General features: G+C 39.2%; 1 protein-coding gene and 1 long non-coding RNA gene across 4 annotated transcripts in view; one reads left to right on the top strand and one right to left on the bottom strand.

Annotated features, from left to right (window-relative positions):
- LOC113897118 overlaps positions 1-21861 on the top strand; it is a 105581-nt gene extending 83720 nt beyond the window's left edge. The window contains exons 2-4 of one of the 3 annotated variants that reach the window (XR_003512266.1): positions 7433-7587; positions 11541-11740; positions 19631-21861. This is a non-coding gene — a long non-coding RNA (uncharacterized LOC113897118). Of the gene's footprint in view, positions 1-6832; positions 7588-11540; positions 13040-19630 lie in introns of those variants that run through there. The other 2 variants (XR_003512264.1, XR_003512265.1) reach the window with 2 other exon arrangements.
- GDA (guanine deaminase) overlaps positions 1-22748 on the bottom strand; it is a 127455-nt gene that overhangs the window by 20618 nt on the left and 84089 nt on the right. Inside the window, exons 4-10 of the mRNA XM_027549468.1 lie at positions 19152-19239; positions 16454-16559; positions 14375-14402; positions 13208-13315; positions 10050-10157; positions 8693-8790; positions 5641-5708 (exon numbers count right to left, since the gene is read on the bottom strand). Of these exons, the coding sequence (XP_027405269.1) occupies positions 5641-5708; positions 8693-8790; positions 10050-10157; positions 13208-13315; positions 14375-14402; positions 16454-16559; positions 19152-19239 (604 nt within the window). The remainder of the gene's footprint in view (positions 1-5640; positions 5709-8692; positions 8791-10049; positions 10158-13207; positions 13316-14374; positions 14403-16453; positions 16560-19151; positions 19240-22748) is intronic.

The following is a 22748-nucleotide window of genomic DNA, read 5'->3' as shown; positions in this document are numbered from 1 at the left end:
GATTTCCTTCCCATTTCAGTCACCACAGAGCACACCCCAGTGTTCACTGCATTGCTGTTTACAATAGCCAGGACACGGAGGCAACCTAAACATTCATCAACAGACGAATGGGCAAAGAAAATGTCGTGCGTATATACAAAGGAACACCACCCAGCCACAAAAAAGGAACGAAACTGGGCCATTTGTAAAGATGTGGTTGGACCTAGAGACCACCCTATGGAATGAAGTCAGTCGGAAAGGAAGGGCCACACCTCTTAACAAGAAAACTAGTTAGAAAAATATATGAGCCACTTTGGACAGAATAAAGTGCACATGGCAAATACGAACGTCTACCTGCTTTTGCTTGGCAACCGTTTTCTGATTTCTGTCAATGTAGGTTAGCTCTGTTGCTGCTAACCTGGACAGTCTGTTGCCCTGGACTTCATACATATGGGACCATACAATGTGTGCTCTTTTGTGCTTGGCTTTTTTCACTTAACGAAATGACTTTTAAATGAAAATGTTTTATTTTATTGAAGTAGAGTTGATGAATAGTATTGTGTCAATTTCTGCTGTATGGGAAAGTAAAACATTTTTTTTTCATATTCTTTTCTATTATGGTTTATCACAGGATATTGAATATAGTTCCCTGTGCTATGCAGTAGGACCCTGCTGTTTATGCATTCCAAACGTAATAGTTTGCATCTGCTAACCCCAAACTCCCAGTCCATTCCTCTCCCTCGGCAGCTACAAGTCTACTTTCTATGTCTCTGAGCCTGTTTCTGTTTTGTAGATAGGTTCATTTGTGTCATATTTTAGATTCTACATATGAGGGATACCATATGGTATTGTCCTCTTTCTGACTTCTTCACTGGGCTTGATCATTTCTAGGTCCATCCATAGTGCTTCAGGGCATTACTTCAGTCTTCTTTAACGGCTGAGTAGTATGCCATCGTATGTATTACCACATTGTTTTTACCCATTCATCTGTCAACATTTAGGTTGCTTCCACTCTTGACTATGGTAAATAGTGCTGCTATGAACATAGAGGTGCATGTATCTTTTTGTATTATAGTTTTGTGTGGATATATGCCCTAGAGTGGGATTGCTGGATCATATGGCGACTCTCTTTAGTTTTCTGAGGAACCTCCATACTCTTTTCCATGTAACTGCACCAAGTTACCTTCCCACCAAGTGTATGAGGGTTCCCTTCTCACCACACCCTCTCCAGTATTTTTAACAAAATATTTTTGTTTTGTATATATCAATGATTTGTTCTTTTTTTAAAAAAGAATGATGAATGGTGTTTCTTTGTATGAATATGCTGCATCTGCTTATCTGTCCTCCTTTAGAAGGTTTTTAAACTTTATTTCCAGTTTGGGGCTATTATTAATAGATCAGATCAGATCAGATCAGTCACTCAGTCGTGTCCGACTCTTTGCGACCCCATGAATCGCAGCACGCCAGGCCTCCCTATCCATCACCAACTCCCAGAGTTCACTGAGACTCATGTCCATTGAGTCAGTGATGCCATCCAGCCATCTCATCCTCTGTCATCCCCTTCTATTCCTGCCCCCAGTCCCTCCCAGCATCAGAGTCTTTTCCAATGAGTCAACTCTTCACATGAGGTGGCCAAAGTACTGGAGTTTCAGCTTTAGCATCATTCTTTCCAAAGAAATCCCAGGGCTGATCTCCTTCAGAATGGACTGGTTAGATCTCCTTGCAGTCCAAGGGACTCTCAAGAGTCTTCTCCAACACCACAGTTCAAAAGCATCAATTCTTTGGCACTCAGCCTTCTTCACAGTCCAACTCTCACATCCATACATGACCACTGGAAAAACCATAGCCTTGACTAGACAGACCTTTGTTGGCAAAGGAATGTCTCTGCTTTTGAATATGCTATCTAGGTTGGTCATAACTTTCCTTCCAAGGAGTAAGCGTCTTTTAATTTCATGGCTGCAATCACCATCTGCAGTGAGTTTGGAGCCCAGAAAAATAAAGTCTGCCACTCTTTCCACTGTTTCCCCATCTATTTCCTATGAAGTCGTGGGACCAGATGCCATGATCTTCGTTTTCTGAATGTTGAGCTTTAAGCCAACTTTTTCACTCTCCACTTTCACTTTCATCAAGAGGCCTTTTATTTCCTCTTCACTTTCTGCCATAAGGCTGGTGTCATCTACATATCTGAGGTTATTGATATTTCTCCCGGCAATCTTGATTCCAGCTTGTGTTTCTTCCAGTCCAGCGTTTCTCATGATGTACTCAGCATATAAGTTAAATAAGCAGGGTGACAATATATAGCCTTGACGAACTCCTTTTCCTATTTGGAACCAGTCTGTTGTTCCATGTCCAGTTCTAACTGTTGCTTCCTGACCTGTATACAAATTTCTCAAGATGCAGATCAGGTGGTCTGGTATTCCCATCTCTTTCAGAATTTCCCACAGTTTATTGTCATCCACACAGTCAAAGGCTTTGGCATAGTCAATAAAGCAGAAATAGATGCTTTTCTGGAACTCTCTTGCTTTTTTGATGATCCAGCGGATGTTGGCAATTTGATCTCTGGTTCCTCTGCCTTTTCTAAAACCAGCTTGAACATCTGGAAGTTCATGGTTCACGTATTGCTGAAGCCTGGCTTGGAGAATTTTGAGTATTACTTTACTAGCGTGTGAGATGAGTGCAATTGTGCAGTAGTTTGAGCACTCTTTGGCATTGCCTTTCTTTGGGATTGGAATGAAAACTGACCTTTTCCAGTCCTGTGGCCACTGCTGAGTCTTCCAAATTTGCTGGCATATTGGGTGCAGCACTTTCACAGCATCATCTTTCAGGATTTGAAATAGCTCAACTGGAATTCCATCACCCCCACTAGCTTTGTTCGTAGTGATGCTTTCTAAGGCCCACTTGACTTCACATTCCAGGATGTCTGGCTCTAGGTCAGTTTTCACACCATCGTGATTATCTGGGTCATGAAGATCTTTTTTGTACAGTTCTTCTGTGTATTCTTGCCACCTCTTCTTAATATCTTCTGCTTCTGTTAGGTCCATACCATTTCTGCCCTTTATCGAGCTCATCTTTGCATGAAATGTTCCTTTGGTATCTCTGATTTTCTTGAAGAGATTCCCTAGTCTTTCCCATTCTGTTGTTTTCCTCTATTTCTTTGCATTGATCGCTGAAGAAGGCTTTCTCATCTCTTCTTGCTATTCTTTGGAACTCTGCATTCAGATGTTTATATCTTTCCTTTTCTCCTTTGCTTTTCGCTTCTCTTCTTTTCACAGCTATTTGTAAGGCCTCCCCAGACAGCCATTTTGCTTTTTTGCATTTCTTTTCTATGGGGATGGTCTTGATCCCTGTCTCCTGTACAATGTCACAAACCTCATTCCATAGTTCATCAGGCATTCTATCTATCAGATCTAGGCCCTTAAATCTATTTCTCACTTCCACTGTATAATCATAAGGGATTTGATTTATTAATAAAACTATTATAAATATTCTTATATAACTATATGTGTTTATTTCTCTAGGGTAAATACCCAAAATGAAATTACTGAGTCATATGTAGATGTATTTTCAACTTTAGAGAACTATTTGGCAGTTTCTTATAAAGTGGTTGTACCATGTAGTCTCCCTCCAGTAGTGTATAGAGATTTACATGATTATTTTTTCTTTTTTAGTTTTCTTCTTCCATTTTCATTTTTTCCTTTTCCATCAAAACTCAAGGTCTTTTCATGGGGCCATGTCTTCTTGTCCTCTAAGGATGATAGCAATATTCTGAACTCTTATTCTAGATCCTAAAAACATGGGAGATATGTTCATCCTCTTATTATTTTTGATACCACTTTCTCTTGTTTTGTAATGGTTTTGTGAAGCATCATGCACGTTTCTCATATTTAACAATTAAGAAATGAGAAAGTTCAGATCTGCCTCTATTTGTTATAGAGTGAATGATCCACTTTTAGACCTACACTCTTGGCACAATATAAGTTAAACAGTCTTTAAAAAAAAAAAAAAAAAACAGTCTTAAAGTTCAAAGGAAAAGAACAAGTTTATGGATAAAGGTCATGTTTAGGAAATAGTTTTATATAGGATGGCTATGTAAAATGCAACAGCATCTTCCAAGTTAACATATGAGAATATATCATATTAAATCAAACCTTTAATCAGGAAACCAATGTTATTCGTTCCCTTTTAAGCCAATCTTTATTGACTAGGGCAACTTGCCAGGTATCTGCTAACCACATCACATGCATTTTTTTCATTTAAGCCTCAAAACAAGCATGTAGCATATATATTGTTATAATTATTGTTGTTCTTGTATGGAAATTAGGACATGAATCTTTAGAAAATTAAGGTATTTTGCTTAAGTGATGGCTAAGTGACAGAGCTCTACATAATTATTTTAGATCATTACTATGCAACCCAAACTCAAGAACTGGAAGTCATGTGAGGAATTAAAGTTGTGGAGACCAAACTCCTTGAAAATCTGAAAGCAACATCTGAGTTTTGCATTTCTACTAAATTTTCCATTGACAAAAACTCTTGACCACTTTTTTTCTTATCCATTAAAGGTTTTCTGTCAGAGTAAAAACAACTGGTTTCCTACCTTAATACCTGAAACTATATCCCAGTATTACACAACCTCAGTGATTCAAGGCTTAAATTCAAATTTTAAAAAAACCTCAATTGCTTTGATTCATGTAAAACTGAGGAAAACCTCTAATCTAGCACACCTCTTTAAAATTATAAATGAATCATATTTTATTATTGTAGTCTTACCAATATTGTTTGGTATAAACTGAGACTTGAGTTGTTGCAAAAAATGATGAAAAGCATTATTTTCAATTTGCAAACATCCTGGTGCTCTTACAAATCAGTAAAACAAATGAATCAAGAATGAAAAATAAGACCTTGTGCCCCAAAGCCATTTAAAAAAATTTTTTAGTTCATTCATACCCAATGATAAAATAAAGGTCATAGCAGATGCCTAGACATTTGGGCCTGACTCCCTTCCAAAGTGAGCAGCACTACACATACTCAGGAAAAGCAATTCAAATGTACTCTGAGAAAAAGGGTACATCACTAATTCATCAGCCACCTCGATTGTCCTTCAGCCTAGCAAACATCAGACTGCCTGTGGGAATCAGAATCTCATTTTGTTAAAAACTTCTTAAAAGCAAAGCACGTTTTTTAATATATCTCAGAGTTCTCCATTATGGCATAGACTGAATTTGTGCTCACTATTCACAAGGTCGAATAATTTTCTTTTGAGACAGTATTTGTGATGACACAGTTATTGAAGACTAAAAACATAAAAATCCAAGCCATTGAAATTTAGCAAGAAGGACAAAACAAAAAGGAAAAAAAAGAACAAGGACTTTTTAAAAAGAATCTCTAAAGCACTTGAGAAGGACTTATCCTTTATAGCCCTGTGTCTGAATATAAACATGGATAATGGCTTTCAAGAGGTTAATGCCACCAAAACTTTTCCCTTTGCATATATTTTCTTACTGCTTCCAACTTCACTATTTTATTAGCATAAGATGTGACTGCCAGAAAATAAAACTAAGTTTTTTAAATCATACAACTGTTACTTGAAAATTAGTCACAGTAGAAAGTTGTGCACTTTATCAACCACTTTGCCATGGCTCTTAATGGGAAGCTACTAACCTGTACCCAGCCCTGTCTTCACTCCATGTTTCAGGACCTCTGGCACATTGAGCAGGCCGCTGCTGAGCCTGCAGAGAGAGGAGACGGTCAGAACAAGGAGACCCCCACGTGGGTCCAACAAGAGAAGGACACTAACAGTAACAATGGTGATGTCACTGAAAATTGTGATTCCCATTGTCTCAGCTCTAATGCTGACACAAACACATTAGTCACATCTGATCATCTGAGTCCTGGAGTGAAAAAGGATCAAAAACCTTGAGCAGAGGTTCCTATTAGGAGAGCACAAAACAGCAAGAATTAGAAAGGAGAGCAGGGGATTATGTGTAAGGAAAAATAAATAAGAACTTAAATCTTGCAATTAGTTCAATGGTTTTACCGAGTTTATATTTATTTTTCAGCTTTCAGTTCAGTTCAGTTCAGTTGCTCAATTGTGTCCGACTCTTTGTGACCCCATGAATTGCAGCACGCCAGGCCTCCCTGTCCATCACCAACTTCTGGAGTTCACTCAGACTCACGTCCATCAAGTCTGTGATGCCATCCAGCCATCTCATCCTCTGTTGTCCCCTTCTCCTCCTGCCCCCAATCCCTCCCAGCATCAGAGTCTTTTCCAATGGGTCAACTCTTCGCATGAGGTGGCCAAAGTACTGGAGTTTCAGCTTTAGCATCAGTCCTTCCAAAGAAATCCCAGGGCTGATCTCCTTCAGAATGGACTGGTTCAGCTTTACAAACAACTTATTGACCAGAGACATATTAATGCATCTTTTGTTACCTGAATGTTATTGATTAGAGATATTTCAAAATTCACTTATATAACAAATCACCAGCCACAAGCATTAGTTTCTGCAAAAATCCTGTGGTCAATAATGTGTTAAGATATAAATGACAAAATTATAGGATATTTAAAGTATACAACATGATGATTTGATGTATGTATACACTGGGAGAGGATTTCTCCCCATTGAAACATCTATCACCTCATGTATATTTACCTTTTTTTGTTGTTGAGAACCTACAAGTTCTACTCTCTTAACAAATTTCAATTATACAATATGGTGTTAGCAACTTGTAAAAAAAATTTTTTTTTTCAAGCAGCCCATCCTTCTATGCTAGGAAGTAGAAATTATAAAGCATTGCCTTTCCTCTCCTCCTGGAATCATTTGTTGCCTTGAATGACTAGCGATTTGCAAGGGCAAAGAAAGAGGGATAAAACTGGAAGAGGGGATGCAGGCCATAAGTCAGGGCCTGATGGATCAAATGCTGCTTCTGAGGACAGCAGCAACTAGGACAGATTTCAAACATCATGACCCTGAGCTCAATAGATGTGCCGCCTTTCTAAAGAGACAAAAACTAAAGTGATCCTCAGAAGTCTGTGAAGATGCACAGGTCAAAGTGGTTTGCTTGAAAATGTATGTAACTATCATTTTCAAAGCCCAGTGCACGTGCAAGAAATCTCTCAAAGTTGTTGGAGAAAGAATAGCAGTGACCATTCAAACCAAAACATTAGCCATAAAGAAAAATTTAACTTCAAACCTCAGTTTGCAAAGCTGAGTCATGTTTTCATTTAGGTGTTGCATAACTAAACTCATAGGATGTTAAACCCCTCCTCTAACTGGTCACCAGACCATAATTATGGTCACTAAGATGTACATAGGCAAGATTCTCTGTTAGGTATGATCACTTTATGTCTGAAAACGAAAAGCCTCTGGAACCTCTCAAAACACTCCAGAAATATATTGCCACGGCTGACGTGCATTTCCTATACTGCCACTGACTAGAACTTTTTTACTCACAGAGTCCCCAGACTTCTGACAGCCAGAACCGTCTCCTTTCTGCCTGGAGGCTCTCTCACAAAGCTGCAGCCTGCTCTGCTCTCTTTTGGGGAAGGTCTGAAATTGCAGAGATTCCATGCCCCTTCGCCCTGACCCAGCAGCCCTCCACCAATAACTGGTAAGTTTGGGTATAACTATTTCAGCTCCCCCATCTCTTGGGCAGGGTGTCCTTGAGGTGTACATTGGTTCCCTGAGTATTCCAGGAGGATTAAATTCCAGGAGCCTATGGTGATAACCTGCTTGGTAACGTGCTCTTTACTGACTTCCTTCCCTTCTCTGTCTCTCCCCACTAAAGGTGCTTTCTGAGATCACCTCCCAAATAAATTACTTGCACATAAATCCTTATGCCATGTTCTGCTTTTGCAAGAACTCAAAATGAGGAAGGATATAAAGTAATCCTCAAAAAAATGAAAATCTAACAGAAACTAAGAAATTTATTGAATGAATATATTAATGATCCACTGCAACCTGCCTCTCGCTCTGTTCTGGGTCAACTAACACCAGAAATGAGAGATCCTTTCAGTATGAAATCCTGGAACAGGAACTCTTAGCCTACCATTCACGGGTTGGCATTATGGGATCCATGAATTCCCAAAAATTAGATGCAGCATTTTCATGTCTGTGGGGTTTTTTCTGTGAAGATACAGGCAACTTTCATCTGATTCCCTTATGCATCTATAACTTTTCAAAAGGTTAAAAAAAAGTTGTAAATAAAGTGTTCTCCATCCTGGGGAATTAACAGTAGGACAGGGTCCCTCCTAAATGCATCTTGTCAGGTACAGAAGCATGACATCTAGCAAAGGGTGACGGCTTCTGGTAGCGCTGCACCATTTCTGGTAGTTTGTACAACACAAAGTAATGGGAGGTCAGTACCCTCTCTTTAGAACACCTGGTTGGCATATGCACTCTTTCCGTCCTTAGCTCTAAATTCTCAGTGCTATTGGTTTTGAACTCTGTTTCCTATTGTTCTGTTTTGTGCAAACTCAGAAATTTTAAGAGATATGGTGCTCCTCAAATGTACACTCTGTAAAAAATCGCCTCTTTTTAAGTGCTCTCAGTCTCCTCAGTGTAGTACAGACAGGCATCGTTCTATCTAGGTCACATCCCAATCGAACATAACTACAGAAGAGAGATACTGGAGGACTGACAGAAAACAAAGATATCTGGCTGCTGCTCTGCAGTCCAAACGTTCATAATCTACCAATCCATAATTGCCGACTTACGATAAGTTAGAATTGGGACAATGCGAGATGGACGCTCCTCGTTCCCTGAATACATCCAGTTCTTCTTCAGAAAGGTAGCAGCCATGTGCCATCACTGTCTGGAGAGAAGAGCATTCCAGGTGGAGTCTACCACTTCAAAGTGCTAAAGTTAGTCCTCACTCCCAACCAGGTATTGAGCTGGTAAAATTGATTCAAGAAGGCAGGCACTGCACACATGTGAGACTTCTCTTAATGTTTAATCCTGATAATATTTGTGGGTTTTCCTGAATAAGATTTTACTCTTGCAAAATTCTTTTTCTGTCAGTATAAAACCTGTATTTAAATAGCTTTCTTCTTTGGGGAGCATGGTTCAATGACCACAGAATTATCATTAAAATAAAATCTTTCCAACCTCTGTGCAAATAAAATTAACATGCAAATTAACATGCAAATTAATTTATTAATCATATGGAAATAGATGTAGAGTAGGGTGAAAATTACAATGTAGCATAAACAAGATCTATGCAGAATATTAACCTTTGAAACCAATCATATTCAGATGTCTGCTCACATACTCCCTAAGAATTCATTTGCCATAATAATTAAACTTTCCATGCAGTTCATACATTTCATTAAAGGCCAAGGCCAGGGGATATATTGCTGTAATGAGATCTCTCCTCACTCATTAATTTTAATTAACTTAAAATTGTTTAATTATAAATATAATACATACTCATTTCTTTAAAAAAGCAGTCTTAGAGTGTTTAAAAATGTCAAAAGTCCTCTGCTTTCTTCCTCAGGAAGGATCACTTTTAACATTCAGTGTCTGTCTTCCAGGCAGTGTTTGCTAAGTGAGCATATACCCACACATGTACAAACACACATCAAACAATATTTCTACAAACCCTCTCCCTTGTAAGTTTGTATACCTCATTCTTTGTGAATGCTGGATAAAATTCTAATTACCTATGTTCTGTAATCTAAACAATTCCCTACTGATAGCCATTTTTTAACTTTCATATGTAATTAACATCCCTACTCATGTTCCTTACAGAATGGATCTTCAGAAATACATTTGCTAACTGAAAGAGAAACACATTCACATTCTAATGGATACTGACAAAAATGTCCTTGGACCAAATGACATTCCCACCCTCAAAGAAGTTTTTAGATTTATTTACCAATAAATTTAATGATTTATTCACTAGGGATGAAATGTCCGGCCCATTTTTAATTGTATGCACACATGCATATGCACACTGTGCACTTTTATTTGGAAAATGCATGTGTTACAGAATTCTGAAGATTCTACTGAGATTTTAAAATTTAGATAAATATGCCCTACTTCATATAGATTGTATCATGATGTGCAATTTACCTTATTTGTCAGAAGACTGTTTTTATCATACACATCTGTGTAGTTTTTATAACCAGGGTATAAGTTTTTCACAGCTTTAACTTCATCACGAGTTTCACTTATATGGCTCTACAAGAAAAGAAATAACATTTTCAGTTTCTTAATGTAAAATACCATTAGAAATTATACTTCCTACCCCCAAATGATGTGGATGGTGTCTACCTTCCTGTATAAAATAACGGATGGTTCATGTATTTTATTTAAAACAATTCTTAGTATATATATGACAATGAAACTATGAATATATACTTATATGAACATGTACTATTCTAACCCTAACCCATGTAATGCTTTCTAACAGTCTTTTCAAATTTCAAACTATAGCAAGAATAAGTAAAAATAAAAAATACTAATTGAAGAGAGTCAGGAGCCTAGCTATTCATAAGTCATCTGCCTTTTCTGGTGTTGGCCATTTAAGAAAAGAGTTCATTGGCCATCAAAATCATAGAGCATGGTTTACTATAAAAAAGCTGAAATATGAATTAAAAAGTTGAATTTTAGCCCAGGTTCTGACCCTACATATGTGTCTTAGGGTAAGTCAGTTGTTTTCTTTCCACCTCCATTTTCTCATCTTGCAAATAAAAGTGTTGGGCAAGATGAGTGATTTTCTAAATTCTTTTAGCTTTCAATGTGTTATTCTTATAAAAATTCAAAGATATTCAATATTTAAAAGGTATAAACGAGTTGCCATACAGAATGAAGCAGGTTTGGGCTCTGGGACCCTGCTCCCATTCTGTCCCCTTTGTCAGCTTCCAGAATGAGTTCTTCTTCAGGAAATAGCTTGAAAATAAGAGACAAACAGTCCTGACATCATCAAGAAAGAGCATATAAGAATGCACATACAAGCAAAACAAGCAAGTCCTGGCCCCAACACTCCTTTCTCCAGGGAACCACAAAACCTGAGATGGTATAAAGTGTTTTTGAGACACGATGTGTCACCATACCGACCCCTCACCTAAAACAAAAATCACTTCTGACCAACCAGTGATGAGTATAGTATATGTTATAAGAAATAACTCATGAGCAAGTTACTACTTCCAGAAATGGCAATGCCACTTCCCTTCCTCCCAGAGGTAGAGTATAAATAGCCAAATAAATAAAAAATAACAATAGACTAAAAACAGAAAGTTCCATCTGAAGAATGAGCTCTCTCTCTGCCTTGAGGAAATCTAGATCACTGAGAAATGGGCATGGACGTTGGAAGAGAGGAAAGGAAAACCAGATGGTTTGTGTCATTTTGATAAATTTGAGTAAATATGCACATATACATGTATATACACCTCCAGCAAGTAAATACTTGATTCTTCTGTGTGTTTACAGGGTTCAGGACACACTAACCCAAAATATGGCACCTTGGAATACTGAATATTTTAAGCCGAAGAAATTTGAGAAAATGGTAAAAGTAGGATGGTTCAATCTGACCTTACCTTCACCCCCTTTTTCCTGAAACAGGTCATAAAACTCTTGTATGAGAGGTTCCCACCCTATACCTAAAGGAAAGGAGTACCCTTATCTCTGAAGACAAAGGAAACCAAGAAGAACCAGGCCTTGCTAAGTTTTCCCTGTTTACTATGCTTGCTTCATACTCCTTAACCCATCCTGCTCCTCCAGGACTGTACACTCGTCACCATACCTAACATAAAAATACTCAGGTATGTTTCATTGTGTCTCTGTTTCCTAATGAGGCTCTTGTATCATATAAAACTTATATGTTTGTATGCTTTTCTCCTGTTAATCCATCTATGTCAGTTTAGTTTTCAGGCCCAGCCAGTGGCCCTAAAAATGTAAAGGATAATTTTTTCCTTCCCTACAATTGTGTGGGATTGAATAAAAAATTTCAAATATCACAGACCACCAAAAAAAAAAATGGGGAAAGACAAAAATAGTTAATGAACCCTAACAAGATAAATCTTAATAATCCTCCATCCTATGAAATGATAAAGGATCAATGTGTTGCCTTTCCCTGACATGCCCTTTGTTTTTGGATAGTCAACTCTTAAGAGGAAAAATTTTAGTGCAGTATGTAATGTAGCTTGAATGGAGGAGGAAAGCTCCCAACTCCCAATTTTAACCCAGCTGGAAGCTTGAGAAAGTGTTTTATTCCTAAATTGCAACCACTTAATGACAAAGTAAGATATACTTTTTTTTGTTCCTGACTTTAAATTAAGAAGCTTGGAACAAAAGGGCTTTTAAATCCATTTTTGTAAGGTGGAAATTAGGTTCTTTCTGCTTTTCAAATAATAGATGGTTCCTCCAAAAAGGAAGGATTAGAACACTGAGAAAGTATCAAAAGAGAAGCAGGAAAGAAACGCATTAGATGTATCCTATGGAGAGCAGGTAACCAGTTTGTCATTAATCCTCCCTGTTACTTAAGATGTCCTCATCTCTGGCAGCCAGATTGGAGATGACTCAGGGCAAAAGGAACCTTCAGGTTTTTAGCTAAATAGCAAGCTAGATTTAGGTAATGTCCCTAAGGAACCTTATATCCTATGTTGCTATATCTTGAGATCTTATGAGGCTAAGGGCAGGCTGCCCCCAAAGTGTGCCACTCTGGATGTAGATTATTTTGAGGTAAAAACTAATCAAGGCCCAAAAGACTCAGAAGAAGCTTTGAACTTCCTCCTTACCACCTACTTAAGATAGGAAGCCTGTCCCAGGAAAGAGCTATTATCAGAGATAACTATAGTAAGGTACTAGGTATATAGACAGGGGGAGCCTAGCAAAGTCCACTTGCTCAAAATGGTTCAGCACATATTTGCTTACCAAATAGTAACTTCTTATTTTCAGTGCCTTATTTCTGCTTGAAGCCTGAGACCCCTACTTTCTTCTTAGTCTAGAACATATATATATATATATATATATATATCTCACCTTGCCTTACTGTCTTTGGAATCCTGATACTTATGTGGATTTCCTGTGCGCATGTAATAAATTCTGTTTTCTCTTGTTAATCTGTCTTATGTCATGCTAATTGCCAGTCAAAAGAACTAAAAGAGGAAAGAGGGGAAACCTACCTCTTCCACAGTAGACTTGGAGATTATGAAATTACTGCCAGAATTCAGAGTACAGAGAAGTCTTGCAGGTCAAGACATAGGCATGAACAGGAGAAAAATGCCCACCTGAATGTGCAAATCACGGGCCTTCGCAAGGTTTCCGAGTTCACGCAACAAAGTCTCAGAGCAGGAAAGGGGAAAACGCGGTGTCACTATGGGCTGTACTCGAGTATACTGGAAATCAGCAAAAACACTTGGTAAAGAAACTAGGATATCTGAATGTGCAGCACACCCCAAAATGCATTTCATACCACAACATGATTTTATATCTTCATCTCTGGGAATAGTTCTTCATTCCAAGAGTAGTGGATGGGTTTCATGGAAATGGCTCATGGTTGAGGACAAGGAAGGGTATTTCTGTACCACCAAGTTCAATGGAAGAAGACCCCATCTCAAATGCAAGACACATGAAAGCTCAGACTGAGTGGCTTTTATGAAGAGAATCAGGAGGCAGAGGAGATGTTTCAAAGGAGAGTGCTGGGGAAACTGAAAATGAGGTGGTGGTCTGTTCCCCTTTCTACATCTTAGGGCAGTGGTGAGGCTAAGGATCCACTAAGTTGCATCTAGGTCTCCCAGGATTAGACTGAAAGAAATACTGAGGCATCCTATGGTTTCCAATTGGACCTTAAAAAATGGTGAGGGAAGAGTCTGGTTTGCCATCTAAGAGATTGCCCAGTAGAGCCAGAGACCAGCCTGCTAGGGGGGTGGGACAGAAGACAGCACTGCCTCCACAGGCTCACAACACCAGGACACTGTGAAGGAGGTGCCTAGCTAGGGCCTTTACATGACATGCCAAACATCTATGGACCAAGGCAGTCTGGCGGGGGCATCTTGGCTGGACACCACCTGTGTTTCAGACCCGATCGGGGGTACAAGAGGCCAGAGCCAATGGTGATATAGCTAACAATCCACACCACAACATCTAGTGGCCACCAACCTGTCTACATCAATGAAGCCCTCTCCCACTTCCCACAGACCCATCCTGTGAAATTAGAAGGTCTCAGAGGAGAGGGAGGGAAGACCACTGAAAAAGTAAAAAAAATGCCTGACCTTACAAAGCTGAGTTGATGGGTTCCCCATGAAAACAATTTAAGGTTTTAGGAAAATACTTTTGCGTGAATGAAAAACATAACCATACAGTCTTACCATACAGACTAACCTCTACCAAAACCAACAAATCCTCTAGTCAACACAAAGGCAATCCAAAAGTGAGCTAGGAACAAGTTTACTTACATTCCTCTGGAGCATTTCTGACACAAATCTGAAAGAAAACAACAAATGTAACATTAGAAAATTTAGGCATTTCTCAAATAAATTTTTTAAAAGGATAAAAACATGATCCTTACATTTGCCCTAATTTTAATATAAACATTTCTAATGCTGAATATGTTTCACCACCACTAATTAAGGATTAACAAGTAGTAATTACTTTGTTCTCTCATTTGTAGTCCAGGAGATGGAGTACAAAATCACAGGGAAATGCAATTTTATCATCTACCATCAGCTGGGCTGTTCACAAGTATTCCCAGCACTCAAGGCATTCAGATACATTAAGCTCTGTTTCAGGGAACATCGCCGTATGTTTATGTTCCATGGACATTAGAGTCGTGGGGTCCTATGTACCTGGAGGTGTTTAGAAGCCATGGGCTCTGCACTTTCAATTTCCCTAAAGTAGAAGCTGCTTGCCCACACAATCCAGTAGATCATTTATTTTCAAAGGCCAGGTCCTGCTGGGCATGGATGTTGGAGTAAAGCAGAAGGACTAGGCCAGACATGGTCGTGAGGCAGGTAGTGACAGGGGTGGTGATCTTACCAATTATATCAGCAGGGATGATGGTATCTACATGGCCTATGAAATGACTACTTCTGCCTTGGCTGGAAATATTTATGAATTATAGCCTCCTGCCTTCTGGTGTTACTTTGTTTAGTAATAAAATGTGAATTAGGGTTCACTATTCCCACAAACAGGGCCTCCGAGGTGGCGCTAGTAGTAAAGAACCTGCCTGCCAGCACAGGAGATACAGGAGACCTGGGTTCGATCCCTAGGTTGGGAGGATGCCCTGGAGAAGGAAATGGCAATCCACTCTAGTATTCTTGCCTGGAGAATCCCATGGACAGAGGAGCCTAGAGGGCTATAGTCCATAGGGTCGCAAAGAGTCAGACACAACTGAAGCAACTTAGCACACAGCACATTCCCACAAACACAGATTCCTAGAAAAGTTGAGCATATGGCCAAATGCTAAGGGGAAAATGTGTGCTTCCTTCTCTCTGTGGGCACATAGGAACCTCTAAACCACTGTTTTCAGAGGACACGCTTAAGGTGGAGGCCTGGGGAGTGGAGAAAAGTTGGACTTCTCAAACTTTGCATCAGGATACATTTGGTCTTAAGGAAGGTATAAAGCTAAAGAATTTCCTTCTGTATTTCTTGGATGTTGAGTGTCATACAACACAGTTCCTTGTGAAAGCCTCAAGGTACCATGAGAAAGCCATTAAAGAAATGTAGGGAAAAGGGCTTCCCTGGTGGCTCAGTGGTGGTGAGTCTGTCTGTCAATGCAGGAGGCACAGGTTTAATTCCTGATCTGGGGAGCAGGATCCCACACGATGCAAAGCAACTAAGCCTGTGCACCACAGCTATTGAGCCTGTGCTCTAGAGCATAGGAGCCACAACTCCTGAAGCCTGCATGCCCTAGAACCCATGCTCTAAAACTAGAGAGGCCACCAGAATAAAAAGCCTGCACACTACAACAAAGAGTAGCTCTCACTCGCCACAACTCCAGAGGGCCCAAGTGTAGCAATGAAGACCTATCACAGCCAATAAATAAAGTTATATATATATATATATACACACACACATATATATATATATATATGTAGAAAAAGTACCTATGGCATCAGTAGCATATCCCCATGTAAAATAAAAAGAATATAACAAAAGCTCATGATCTCAAGCAATAGGATGACCTATAACCAAAAGTAATTTAATGAGCAGGCCACAGACACTCAACACAAGTTTAACCTACAGGAGAAGCCCAGATCTATAATGAAGTAGGCAAATCATTCACTTTTTTAAAAATCCTTCATTTTAAAAAGGGATTTGCTTTTCCTAAAGTATAGTACGTACCCAGAGGCTTTCAAATATAACTTGACATACAAAAATAGTATTGACATGCAACATTTTCCTAAGGATCAGGTCAATTTCATAAAAGTTAGACAAACCTAGTCAGCGACATATGTGCACATTCTGCCTGGGTTAAAGGGGTTTCTTCTCTCCATCTGTAACTCCATCCATAAGATAAATCAAGACAAACATACCTCTCTGTTTCCGTGATTGATTCCTCAGTGGTTTCTTTGTATTCTGGAACAGTCTCATTCAAATCCATGCAAACTTTGCCCACAAATGCCCGCTGCCCAAATTTTTCTGTGAGAAACACAGAAACAATTTCAAGTCATGTTTCTTTCCTAAAATGTACTTTTCTGAGCCCTTTAAAAACATTTTAAATGAAAATCATTATGAAAACATAAGTGAGGGTATAAAATATCATCATACCATTTAAGAACAATTTTTTTAAAAAGCCAGTTAATTCTGTAAGTAGTAAAGATTCTCCCATTGGCACCTGACGTAAAATATCTCTTTACACCCAGGATGAAGGATATTATTTGCTTAAGGTCTAAACTCAGATGTGTGCAATGTCCTCTACTATGTGCAAGGTTATGAGGAATATACCCAATAATGTATATAAATTGTCTGGCACATAGGGCTTAGAAAAGATACTGTCACTATTCTTAACTGTAGCAGTGCCAGTGTTGTTCAGTTCAGTCACTCAGTTGTGTCCGACTCTTTGTGACCCCATGGACTGCAGCACGCCAGGCCTCCCTGTCCATCACCAACTCCCGGAGTCCACCCAAACCCATGTCCATCAAGTCCGTGATGCCATCTAGCCATCTCATCCTCTGTCATCCCCTTCTCCTCCTGCCCTCAGTCTTTCCCAGCATCAGGGTCTTTTCTAATGAGTCAGTTCTTCGCATCATGTGGCCAAAGTATTAGAGCTTCAGCATCAGTCCTTTCAATGAATATTCAGGACTGATTTCCTTTAGGATGGACTGGTTGGATCTCCTTGCAGTCCAAGGGACTCTCAAGAGTCTTCTCCAACACCACAGTTCAAAAGTATCAATTCTTTGGCGCTCAGTTTTCTTTATAGTCCAACTCTCACATCCGTACATGACTACTAGAAAAACCATAGCTTTGACTAGACAGACCTTTGTTGGCAAAGTAATGTCTCTGTTGTTTAATATGCTGTCTAGGTTTGTCATAGCTTTTCTTCCAAGGAGAAAGTGTCTTTTAATTTCATGGCTGCAGTCACCATCTGCAGTGATTTTGGAGCCTAAGAAAATAAAGTCGCTCACTGTTTCCACTGCCAATATTGTTACCTGTGGGGAATTTTGCTTAATCCTACTAGAAGTTCTCAGCACTGAAGAACCTAATGCTTATCAGAGGTGCTAGAGGAATTCTATTTCAGTTAGAAAGTTGATGCTACATGAGGCAGTGTTCATTATTTTAATATCTCTACCTCTGTCATAAGAGTCTTTCAGAAGTCTTTCTACATCTCTCATTCCCCTGTAATTCATTGTAATACCTGGCCATTAGATTACTCTTCCTTAAATCACCACCTTCATCACATACCTTATCTGGCTCAAAATCTTTTTTGAGTCTTTGATGCATATCTGAATCACTCCACAGTCTGAATCATCCCCTCAGCCCAACTTCTTCCATCCCACCATGCAATGAATCCTTCCCTTTAGTTCATCTCCTCTGTCCCCTGCTTCCTGAATCCTCTATGGACATTCCTGACCCCATACCCATACCTTCATGTCACTTCTCCTGTCTTAAAGGCATTTTCCTCTCTCCTTGTCTCCCTTGAAAGTCCAGTTTAAAGGTTCCTTCAATGAAATCTTTCCAGATGATCCAATTCTGGCTTCATTCTGTCTCCTCCAAAATTCACAATACTTACTTTTAGTGTCACACTTGAGGTCCTTGGCTTACACTACCTTGGCCTGCAAACAGTAGTGTCAGCACATCAGTCAGTAGTATTTACTGAGCACCTGCTATGCGGTGGGCAATGTGCTGGGTATAAGTTTTGGAATCATCAGTCTAAATCCAGTCTCAGCTCTGCTGACTAGCTGTGTGACTTGGGCATGTTGCATACCTTCTCTGAGCATCAGTTTATCCATCTGTAACACAGGGACATGAATAACTGTCCCAGATGGCTATTTACAGCTAAACTGAACTAATCCGTGTAGAGTGCTTTGCACAATACCAGACATCTAGTAAGAACACTACAGCTGTTACTGGTTATTAATCTATGTTGTTGTTTAGTCACTAAGTTGTGTCTGACTTTTTTGTGACCCCATGGCCTGTAGCCCACCAGACTTCTGTCTATGGGATTTCCCAGGCAGGATAATTGGAGTGGGTTGCCATTTCCTTCTCCAGGGGATATTCCTGACCCAGGGATCGAATCCACCTCTCCTGCATTGGCAGGCCAATTCTTTACCACTAAGCCATGAAGGAAGACCATTAATCAATGTGTGTACCTATTAATCAGTTAATCCTATCTGGTTCCTCAAGGGCAGAGACTATTTTCCATTTTACTGTGTTCGTTCCCAGCATCTAGCACAGTGCCCTGAGTCTAGCCAACAGCCAAGAACTATCTGTTGATTAGAATAAACTGTGGTCATTGCTAGAATTAGTAAATCTGCCCCCCAAAGCCCTAAATTAATACAGACCTATTTACATCGTCCTACAACCAAAAACAAAAAGTAAATAATCAAATTACTTAAACAATAGAAAAAGTTCAAGGGCCACTGTAATACACAAATACCTAATCACTTGCAAGACGTGCAGTGCTCAAATTCTAGCAGTTAAAAAGCAGGACTGCTCATAAGTATAAGTCCCTGCCATCATAGTCCGCCTGTCTGCTTCACGTGCCTGTAAATCATCCTTTTATCTCCTCACCTGTAATTTCCGCAAGAAGCAGTGATGAGTCAGTGTGAATTGTTCCAAAGTAACAAGCTGTGGTTGTTCCATTCTTTAGTGTTCTCCTCTAAAAATAAATCACAAAAACCATGAATTGCCTGTGCCCAGAAAAGTCACATGGCATATACACATGAAGATGGAATTTTGGTTTTCAATTTTAAGATGTTTTTACTAAGAAATGCCATCTCGACATGAAATGTAATTAAGGTAAATGGCAAAAATATTCATATTTCAAAAATGTTAGAACTTTTGATTTCCTAGATTCACAAGGTTCTATGTTGCAGAATTTATAAAATGTGATACTAATTCCTGACTTTTTAGGATTGTTTATCGATATGCAAGCTTTATTGGGAAAGAATAAATACGTTTTTTTCTAGAAATTACAGGATAAAATTATTCAGCCAGCTATGTAGTTCAAACTGGCAGATTGATCACATGTATCTATCTCTCTTCCTCAGGAAATTTCCACTAAAATAATGTAATGGAGTGTAACATTTATTAACCCATGAGAAGAGAGGAGACATGAGCAGAGGAAATATTTTAACATCTTCACAGAAGAAAAAAACATGAATAAAAACCTGGAGGCAACTTGGAAAAAGAGAGAAGCATGTGGTTGTCAACAGGGAATTGGCTGAAAGTGTGTATACAGATGATTAAACCTTGGCAGGACTCTTTCCTGTTGAAATCAGCAGTTCCTTGCAAAAGAGATTTACTCTTTGCAGAAATTGGATAGTATTTAGAGAATATAAGCCCAAAAGGACAAGGTGAGGCACAGGCTGAAAGGAAGAGGCTTAAGTAGACAGGTGGCTGACTCTGGGACCCATGGTCATCTTCCCCAAAATGTCACGGGTACTACTTCCACCAGTTTTGGCAGGACTGAAGGACTTCTTTCTAGAGAAGATAAATGGCTCTAGAAGACAGATGTCCTCACAATGACATTTAGGATCCACACGTAGAATGGCTATTCACTGCCTTCACTGTTCACCCTATAATGAAGCTTACCAGGCAACCAGTGTGACCCCATCTTTTTCAATCAATGTCTTACAGCATCACAGGCAAATACTACTGTACATTTAAGGTTCAATGGACACTGGTGGAAAGCTACCATAAAAAAAGGGGAGAGGGAAAGGAAGAAAGAATCTGGAAAGAAATGTTGGAGGAAACAGCCAATCTGTAGCATCAGGAGGAAGCTTGATTAAAAAAAAATTGATTAACAATCTCAGAGAAATAAAAGAAGATATCATATCCACACACACATAAAAAAAAGACAATGCTGTGGAAATCAGAGAACAGAACTCTCCAAAAGTAAAAATACTAAAAAATGAAATATGGAAATTAACAGAAGGTTAAATTAGAAGAGAATTTTTCAGGAAAGAAAGATGAAAGTCAAGGATGAAAAGATAAGAAAAATATGCTCAGTCTAGGAAATTCAACATTTAGAATACGAGTTCTGAAGAAAAAAGTTTTCTTTTAAAAAAAGAAAGGAAGGAGGTGAAATTGTCTGAGAAATAATATTAGTCTCCAAACTTAAACTCCTCATAGAATGCTCAGTTCAGTGAATGAAAAACAGAAACCAAGGAAGGCATATAACTGTAAGCTATTAAGTCTACAAATAAAGACAAGATACTAAAAGCTTCCACAGAAAGGAAACCATCACAGACAAATGATGGGAATCACAGTGGCACTAACGTTATCACCAGTGATGCTGAAAGCATAACAATGCCTTCAAAATTCTGGAGGAAAGTTGTTTTATTTACTTTTTATTTATTCACTGAAGTATAGTTGATTTAAGGAGGGAAATCACTTTTAATGTAGAATTTTATACCCTGGTAAATTATCAGTCAAGTGTGAAACTCAAATAGAGATATGATTAGATACGAAGTCTTAAATGTTTTTCTGCTTTCGGAGTTTAGGAATTTCCTAGAAAATGTGCTTTTAACAAAATGTGAGAGTGATGAAAAGAAAAAGAATTCCCAGGTTGAGAAAATGGGAATTAAACACAGAGGAGAAGCAAAGGGAATCTCCCGATGACAATAGTATGAGGGACAATTCCACCCAGAATGAAACAGAAGAATGGGAAGATTGTGAGAAACAAATCACAACTGATATTGCCTGGTTTGTTTGGACACTTGGAAAAGTATTGATTTACCTGAGTTTGGTCTGTCTTAAGCAGAAGCTTTTTTTCTTCTTCTTCTTTTTAAATTTTAAAACATGTTTTAGAACAGTTTCAGGTTCACAGCAAATTGGTAGGAAAGTACAGAGATAGCCCATATACCCCCCAAGCCCCACACACAGCAGAAGCTTTTTAAAGTGCAGAGAAAAACTACATGGAGTTCTTGCTTCTTGCAGATATGACCTGTGTGACCTTGAGAAAACTGCTTTACATTCTCAACATCAGTTTCCTCATTTATGAAATAAGGGGACTCTTTTGACTAGAATGGGACTGGGTTAGAAATGTAAATGTCTGCAGGAGGAAAATAATTTGGACTTAAGATAATAGGAAAGAACACGCCCTATCCTAGCAGCCTCTACTCAGCTTCAGCCAATTTTAAGAGATCAGTGATGTTGGTTTATCTTGAAGATCAACAGAATTAGGAAAACTGGATTTTTATGTCAGTTTTTTCAAATTTTAAGACACTTAGCACATGAAATGACCAACCTAGACAGCATATTAAAAAGCAGAGACTTTCCTTTGCCAACAAAGGTCCATCTAGTCAAGGCTATGGTATTTCCAATGGTCATGTATGGATATGAGAGTTGGACTGTGAAGAAAGCTGAGCGCTGAGGAATTGATGCTTTTGAACTGTGTGTGGTGTTGGAGAAGACTCTTGAGAGTCCCTTGGACTGCAAGGAGATCCAACCAGTCCATTCTAAAGGAGATCAGTCCTGGGTGTTCATTGGAAGGACTGATGCTAAAGCTGAAACTCCAATACTTTGGCCACCTGATGCAAAGAGCTGACTCATTAGAAAAGACCCTGATGCTGGGAAAGATTGAGGGCAGGAGGAGAAGGGGACGACAGAGAATGAGAAGGTTGGATGGCATTACTGACTCAATGGACATGAGTTTGGGTAGACTCCGGGAGTTAGTGATGGACAGGGAGACCTGGCATGCTGCGGTTCATGGGGTCGCAAAGAGTTGGACATGACAGAGACTGAACTGAGCACATGAAATAAAATATGTCTGATTGTAAGTAAAGGATGTTTAGAACCTGTCTGTTACAGAAAAGGATGCACTAGCTTTCTGCCAGAATCATATGCTGAAGAGGAAAGTTAACACCTTGACAGAGGCATTGAATTCAATCTTCATCTACCAGGAAAGTGCTTGCATCCTAGTGTGAAGCAAAGTGAAATCACTCAGTTGTGTCTGACTCTTTGCGACCCCATGGACTGTAGCCTACCAGGCTCCTCCATCCGTGGGATTTTCCAGGCAAAAGTACTGGAGTGGGTTGCCATTTCCTTCTCCAGGGCATCTTCCTGACCCAGGGACTGAACCCAGGTCTCCCGCATTGCAGGCACACACTACCATTTGAGCCACCAAGGAAGCCAGGGCTTAGTGAATATTGCTGAATGAACACA

This window comes from Bos indicus x Bos taurus, chromosome 8 (genome assembly GCF_003369695.1).
Source record: "Bos indicus x Bos taurus breed Angus x Brahman F1 hybrid chromosome 8, Bos_hybrid_MaternalHap_v2.0, whole genome shotgun sequence".
Taxonomy (NCBI): Eukaryota; Metazoa; Chordata; class Mammalia; order Artiodactyla; family Bovidae; genus Bos; species Bos indicus x Bos taurus.
The sequence above is the reverse complement of the archived record's forward strand: the minus strand, read 5'-3'. Positions and strand labels throughout refer to the sequence as shown.